General features: G+C 44.4%; 2 protein-coding genes and 1 long non-coding RNA gene across 4 annotated transcripts in view; 1 reads left to right on the top strand and 2 right to left on the bottom strand.

Annotated features, from left to right (window-relative positions):
* csrp2 (cysteine and glycine-rich protein 2) overlaps positions 1–3,779 on the bottom strand; it is a 10,863-nt gene extending 7,084 nt beyond the window's left edge. Inside the window, exons 1-3 of one of the 2 annotated variants that reach the window (XM_017431588.3) lie at positions 3,628–3,779; positions 1,640–1,762; positions 382–550 (exon numbers count right to left, since the gene is read on the bottom strand). In XM_017431588.3, coding sequence (XP_017287077.1) covers positions 382–550; positions 1,640–1,751 — 281 coding nt within the window. In that variant the 5' untranslated portion in view covers positions 1,752–1,762; positions 3,628–3,779. The remainder of the gene's footprint in view (positions 1–381; positions 551–1,639; positions 1,763–3,627) is intronic. The other variant, XM_017431589.3, reaches the window with a different exon arrangement.
* A 1,191-nt stretch (positions 3,780–4,970) lies between these two features.
* e2f7 (E2F transcription factor 7) overlaps positions 4,971–7,436 on the bottom strand; it is a 13,218-nt gene continuing 10,752 nt past the window's right edge. The window contains exon 13 of the mRNA XM_017431544.2: positions 4,971–6,972. Within this exon, the coding sequence (XP_017287033.1) occupies positions 6,790–6,972 (183 nt within the window). The 3' untranslated portion in view covers positions 4,971–6,789. The remainder of the gene's footprint in view (positions 6,973–7,436) is intronic.
* The window catches only part of LOC119616994, a 7,786-nt gene continuing 7,316 nt past the window's right edge, over positions 6,967–7,436 (top strand). Inside the window, exon 1 of the long non-coding RNA XR_005233132.1 lies at positions 6,967–7,284. This is a non-coding gene — a long non-coding RNA (uncharacterized LOC119616994). The remainder of the gene's footprint in view (positions 7,285–7,436) is intronic.

The raw sequence follows: 7,436 nt of genomic DNA, 5'->3' as shown, positions 1-7,436 counted from the left end.
GGTGCAGGAATGGGTCAGACTGCCCAGCGGTTCATGAGATATTTTGCTAACAGACAGTCACAGCACCGTCCTGTTATTGTTCTGGAGAAGCAGACGCAGTTCACCGCCGTGACCCCGTGGCGTTTATGGAGACAACACGCCACGACTAATGAGCATCATTACACCGCCCGCCAGAGCGCCGCAGAACTCTGTGACCTCCCCCTGCTTACGTAATCGCGTTTGATGAACCGCAGCTTCACGGGAACGCCTAGAGACGCGCCGTGAAAAACGGGGGGCGTCGGGTTTAAAGTACTTTCATTAAGAAGCAGTATTTAAAAACGAACTGAAATATTATATTGTAAGACCTAACAGACTCCCTCTACTGTCATATTTACAGCTTACTCTTCCGGCTTGATTCCCAGCCGCTCTCCTCGGTCCATGTTCAGCGTTCCCGCTCCCTGCCCGTAGCCGTAGCCCTTGGGGCCGTACTTCTTCCCGTAGCAGGACTTGCAGTAGATCTCCTGGTCGTGAATCGCCAGCGTGGTGCTGTCCAAACCCTTCCTGCAGACCACTGAAGACACAGACAGGAAGTATTTAAAAGCCAAGTCGTATGTTTTACAGCCCGCATTCTGAAATGTGAATAAAATCAGAAAGCAATGATTTTGGAGCGGCTGAATGTGTCAGAAGTAAAGATGGACTGGTTCTCACCTCTGGGGAACAAGACTCAGCTCATCCCATCACCCACAGTTTATAATATCATCTAAAGATGTCAAGAATCTGAGGAAATCTCTGAGAAGCTGTGATGTTGGGGCCCTCAGGGGCCACCGCATTAAAACCAGGTCTGGTTCTGTTCTGGACTCAGATGATTGTCTGTAAACACAGCTCACTGTACCATCCACTGATGCTGCTTAAAGCTCTATCAGGCAGAGAAGAAGACCATCCAGAGCCTCTGCTGTCTCCTCTGGACCAAAGAGGAGAACTGATCTGAGGTCAGATGAAACCACAGATGCCACATCATCTGCTTTAAAGAGGAGAGGAACCATCCAGCCAAAGTCAGCCTCTCTGATGGTATGGGGGTGCATTAGTGCCTACGGTGTGGGCAGCTTACACAACGGGCTTTAGAACAAATGTTTGCATCCAGAGACGGCCTTTTGCTTATTTCCCCCTCAGACTGCATCCGTCACAGCAGCAGGGCTTCGTAGTGTCAGGGTCCAGGTTCTGAGCCGGCCCACCTGCACTCCAGAACACATCTGGTTCTTCATGAAACATTACTGCAGAGGCTGCAAACAACACAAAACTGCTGTGCTTCACTGTGCTGCTGGTTAAAGATTAAAAATGTCGACAATCTTCTGACAGATATAAGAAGGATGTTTTAAGCCCTAACCCGTCTCCAGCTGTTGGGGTTTTAGGTGTTTCTGCTCCAACACACCTGATTCAAACGGTTCAATCACCTCCTCACTGAATCATCAGCTTCTCCAGGAGCACGGCAACAAGTCGTCCATTTAAACCAGGTGCTTTAAATCAGGAACACATCTAAAACATGCAGGAGAGCGCCCCCGAGGAGCGGGGTTAGACACCTGTGGTCTTTAACAACATATTAAAACTCCTCACACTGTCATGGCTGCTAGCTGCGGTTGCCCCGCCCCCCGTATGCACTCACTGCAGAGGAAGCAGCACTTGTGGAAGCTCTTGCCGTCACACTGCACCTCCTCGGCGTGATACACGGTCCCGCAGCACGCTGCGCACTTGTTGCCTCCTCCCCAGTTTGGCATCGTGGGGCTTTCTGAAAATAAAAATAAAAGTTTAGAAACAAACACCTGCAGCTGCTCATCCTTTCAAAGCGTAAATCTCGACGTCTTTCTCTTCAGTGGGCACGCTCAGACCGAAAACTAACAGCGGCGTGAAAACAAAAGCTGAGCAAACAACGGGGTGGGCTAATGCCCTGAGGAATGTCTGTGGGACGCCGCGGCTTTGGGGCTTCGGCTGTTTTACGAGCCGAGGAAGCGGAAACAAGAAGCGTTCCAGAGTTTAATAAAAGGGAGAACGTTGATGCTTTTAATGAGCTTCGGGTGGAAGTGCTCCTGACTCTTCGTTCCTCAGAAAACCAACACAAAGACACAGAAGAGATGGTCGTGTCTGTCTGTCCTCCGTCCAGCTGGACCAGAGACTCAAAGGGACATTATTCAAATAATGCTGACTCAGCATTCACACCATTGTTTTCCTCTGTTTGCAATCCAACCACTTCTTCATACTTTGTGCTTTTTTATTTCCATATCAGAACGTTCACTCTTCTAGGTTCTTTCAGGTACCACAACTTTAGTTTTTTATACTTTATGAAATATTTTATTTTATCTCCTCAGTTTCTTCTCTTTAAAATCTTCCTCAGCACGTCTTCATGTGTTACTTTTAGCTTCCAGCTAGTCTTTTGATATGTTTAATTAGCCTTTTGCTACAATTAGCTTCCAGCTAGTCTTTTGATAAATTTAGCTGGTCTTTGATACTTTTGGCTAGCCTTTTGATATTTGTAGCTTTTGGCTAGCATTTTGATCTGTTTAGGTAGCCTTTTGCTACATTTAGCTTTCAGCTAGCCTTTTGCTACATTTAGCTTCCAGCTAGCCTTTTAATACATTTACCTTTTGACACTTTCAGTGCCTACATAGCCTTTGGATAATTTTAATCTTTGATACTTTTAGCCTTTGGCTAGCCTTTTCATGTGTTTAATTAGCCTTTTGCTGCTTTTAGCTTTTACTACTTTTGGTTTCTAGCTAGCCTTTTGATACGTTTAATTAGCCTTTTGCTACGATTAGCTTCTAGCTAGTCTTTTGATAAATTTAGCCGGTCTTTGATACTTTTGGCTAGCATTTTGATCTGAGATGTTTTGGTCCGAGCATGAAAATAATGTTATTCGAAGAAGACTCTCAGCTACTACCACACCGGACTGAGTTCCATCCTGTGTATTTATTATTTCTACACATTTAAAGCGTTGGACCGCCTTTAAACTCCTGTTTGAGTAACATAACGAGAAGAAAGACAAAAACAATCATTTATAGCCACACTTATGATACATTTGGCTGAAACTTATATTACGATGTGTTTACTGAGCTACTGTTAACGTTGGTTTCATTTCAGGCTTTTATTTTTTCAGGTTGGAAAACAGCAGGGACTTATGACTCTATCACTGGTTGAAGTGGACAAAAATAAATAACAACAAGAAAACAAACAGCCTAAACAACTATTAAAGCAACAGACAGATCCCAGAGGGAAATTCACCATTATATAACGTGTTAATAGTATGCTATTACCTATCATTTTTATATTTAATTTATTTAAATCCTATTAAGACCCTTGACTTGTTGTTTCATGACTCACAGTGGGCCCATGAACCACCACTTTGGAAGCCACTGAAAAGCATCTCTGTAGCTTTATTTTGAAAATCCGGCCGACCTCCACTTTAACTGTTTTTCTTAAAACCCAAACCTCGGAGTTTTAGTTGGTTCAAATAAAAAAGGACAACATCTTGGGGAGTTTTCACTGAAAACAACGACCCAGCTAGCATAAATGCATCTTTAATAGCGGAGGGAGAGCGCGAAAGTCGCAGAAATGCATCTTTAATAGCGGAGGGAGAGCGCTACAGTCTCGTGGACTTACCGTGGGACCGCCGGCTACCTGCGGTCCGGATGTTCGGGAAAGCTCCGGTGTCTCCGGGTGTCCGTCCGGTAAGTCAGCGGCACACTCCACCGCTTCACCACACTGCGGCGACACGCCACATACTGCAAATATCTGCTGTTTCAGAGCGAGGGGGCGGGGCTAAGGAGGGCTGGGAGGGGCTTCAGAGGGAAACCAATGGGAGGGGTTTTAGAGGGGGAGGAGTCTCAGAGGGGCGGGACTGCTAACAGTGTGTCTGCTCACAGGGAGAGAACTGGCTGAATTATTCCTTCAGCTCCTGATAAATGTAGGAAAACATGGATTAAAACTGTAGTTTTTGTTCCACTGAGTTCCTCATTTATCCTTCAGAGGCTAAAGAAACAATGAACCACAGCAATAAAACAAAGAAATGAGAGATGGAAAATGATTTCACCCTTATATATCCATTCGGGGCCTATTTCATATATATATGACCCGTTCTGGCAAATGACTCATAAATAGGGATTTTTTTTTTTTTTCATTTTAAGTCATTTTCAATTCCCCTATCTCAAAAGCTTCAAAATGAAATAAAGTTTGTTGATGTTAGCTAGCAACAAGAGTAGCAGTTAGAAAACATGATTTTTGTTGGTCTGGGGTGATGTCTGAAATTTGAACCCCATATTTTAAAAAGGGGGAACCTCCAAGCTTCACGATGACATCACACATTCCTTAAAGAGAAAACCAGAATCGAACTAAAAGGCTTATTTCTGGAGACACGCCTGTTAAAACACTGATTTAAAGGTAGATTATAGGCTGGTTCAGTTTGTTGGATCGCTACATGGTGTTAATATGGACATGTTTTTTTCTTAATTACGACAAAAATCCACATTTTCAAAAGTTCTCACTGCAAACTATGAAATCCAACATAAAAAGGCTTATCCTGAACTATCAAACGGTGCAGCTTTGAAGGAGTTTACTCCAAGTTGGTCTGCAGATGTATTGACACACAGTTCGGTAATGCAGGTACGCGCCCAACGTAAACAAAGCGCTTTTTTCTGCGTACTTCCCTTAACGAATCGGAGTGTAAATACGTACCATCAAGTGTCGGACTTTTCCATCTTCTGTGGATGAATGCTGAAGTTTTCAGTAAATCTCTGGTCCAGGTAGTAACACCTGGAGTATTCAGCGATTACTTTCTGCACGTTTCATTAAAATTCGCCCAGTGGTTCATGAGATATTTTGCTAACAGACAAAATAAAAAAACAACAACAAAGGCAAAAACCTCACCGCCTGCCTGCGCCTTTTCGGCGGTGGGTGATAAATCGGGTTAAGCTGCTGAAAATGAAAGCAAATCCAGAAGAAGAAGGTTCGAGAACATCCATTTTTATTTAAAGTTAGTGAAGAACACCGGTACGGCAAACAGGTTTTACACAAGCTCCTCACACTGAGTCTAGTTGGTTTTAAAACAAACAAAAAACCCCAAGAAAGCAGCATTTACCGTTCTGCGTGGGAACGTTTTCCACACGTAACGCTGTAAGTGATAAAAACTGGACACGGCCTGTACACAGCACCAGGGTTCCTGCTGAAATGTCTGAAAGTAAGTTAAAAAACAAAAACTACTCATCAACCCGAGGGACACGTGTGCACGGAGGAGACATCAGCCCTTAAAGGGACAGTCCGCTCATTTTTAGAAGTGATGTTCTGTCAGTTATCAGCCGGAGGCTAATTAGCTGAACGAGTGCCGTGTGTTTCAGGCTTATAAAACAACTCATTCACAAAGAACGCCACATTCCCTAATAATAAACCCGCTGCCCCCCCTGTAGCTGGGGGGGTGATTTGTCATTAATCTGACAAAGATATGCAAAAACAGAACGGACAGATTTCTTGGTTCTGGGACATTTTTAAAGTTGGAAACGTTCCACGGGACATAAGGTTGGCCCTTACTTAAAGAAACTATCATTTAGACTAAAACAACCAGATTCCATGGCTGTGCCGCGACCTAAAAGAAACCATCACCTGGACATTACTGAATTTAGGTTTGTTTTCATGTAGGTAAATGACAAAACGCAGCCAAACTAATGACGGAATGATAGATTTCTCTGACCTCAATGACAGAAAACATGGAGAAATATCCTGTTCAGAATCGTTTAGTTCAGAGCGGAACCAGCTGCACACGTAACAGAAAGAAGTGCAGAAATGTTTCGATCCGTTGCTCTAAAAGGTTGTTTGTCATACAGTGATGTCATCAGACGGTCATTAGGCCATTAAAGGTGTTTAATAAGGTTTTATATTTTTGTCATTCTCAAACATTCCAAAATTCTCCAGCTTTGCTTCATCAGAAATGTGACTGACATTAATTAGTAGAACTAATATTGTATTGCGTGTTTTTAAAGAGTTGTTTTATAAGCTGTTCAGCTAGCTGTTAGCCTAGCCTAGAAGGAAACTTTCGCCTCGTGGCTGATGTCAGACAGGAACATCACTTGAAAAGTGGCCAGACTATCCCTTTAATGTTCTGGATATTTATGAGAAAGAAGAATGCTAAAAAGAACCATTTTCCGTGTAAAAGTTCAGATTTTTCTCCCTTACAGTACTCTGATATAAATAGATTTCATTTAGTACCTGAGAGCTTCGTCATGCTTCACTTGGTTCCAGGGTTTGGTGGTTTAACCTTTAGGCACTTTAGTAACAACTCCATGAGCAAATTCAACTCTGTAAACATTTGAAGGCTTTAGTGATTTCTTTTTCTTTTTAACCTGCACATAGAAATGTCTAAAACGAAGTAGGATGCTCCTACAGCTAGCAGATTTCCTGTTACGCCTTCATAGTGGAAATGACTAAACCAATGAAATGCTTAGTGCTACGAAAAAAAAGTAAATGTTCTATTACAGTCGCTGTAAACAACATATATTAACTACAGTATAAATAGCAATCAGGCTATAATACATAGAATAAGAGGAATCAGGTAGCTTGATCATGTCTGAGCACAAAAAAGTACAGCAGTGACTAACTCCCACCACAGGAGGGCGCTGGTACGCTTAGCACCGCTGGTTCCCTTGTTTCCTCCGATACGTCCCATAATAATCTAACCATGAGGCGTACTGGAATCGCCGCCGTTAAGACAGATAAACCTGGAGTCTCGTCCTTTCAGAGGCGAGTTTATGTCCAGATGATTCTGAGCACGGAGACTCACACCTGAGCGCTCGGAGAGCCCGCTCGAGACAGGTTCCCCTCCCTTTCCACGTCCAGCCTCCGCTGCGCCGAGCCTCTTCTCCGCGCCGCGGTCGCCGCCACGACGCCTCCCAGAGTTCCCGGCGTTTGGAAGAAAGCTTTGGAGAAGGCCGCGGCGGTTTCCTTCGGCGTGTGCGGGGTCTGTGAAGAGGAAAGGAGGCATGGAAGATTGGAGTCCTGCAGATTCATGTTTGGGAACAGGAAACAATGCTGCTAGTTCACGAGATGCTTTGCCAACAAACACACAGCCTGCCGTTAACCTTTCAGCGCCCGTCGATAATTAACGCCTCATTACAGCCCAGTCAGCGGGCCGTTCTCTCGTCAACATGGCTGCGTTTGTGCGCCGTGCCTGCAGAGTGATGCGGGCCTGCGTGGACCATGACATTAATCCTTATTTAACGAGTTCAGAGACTAATCAGCTCGAACCGCTCGCGACACAGAAAAGCTGTCCAGGTGAATAAATGAGGGGGGAGGGGGGGCAGATGCTGCCACCTGTTTACGAGTCCAACCGTGTCGGTGGCGTTTCGCAGGAACCTGATTACAGACCAGCAATTGTAGCAGACAGTGTGTGTGTGAGTCTGTGTGTGTGTGTCTGTGTGTGTGTG

Source organism: Kryptolebias marmoratus, linkage group LG1 (genome assembly GCF_001649575.2).
Source record: "Kryptolebias marmoratus isolate JLee-2015 linkage group LG1, ASM164957v2, whole genome shotgun sequence".
Taxonomy (NCBI): domain Eukaryota; kingdom Metazoa; phylum Chordata; class Actinopteri; order Cyprinodontiformes; family Rivulidae; genus Kryptolebias; species Kryptolebias marmoratus.
The sequence above is the reverse complement of the archived record's forward strand: the minus strand, read 5'-3'. Positions and strand labels throughout refer to the sequence as shown.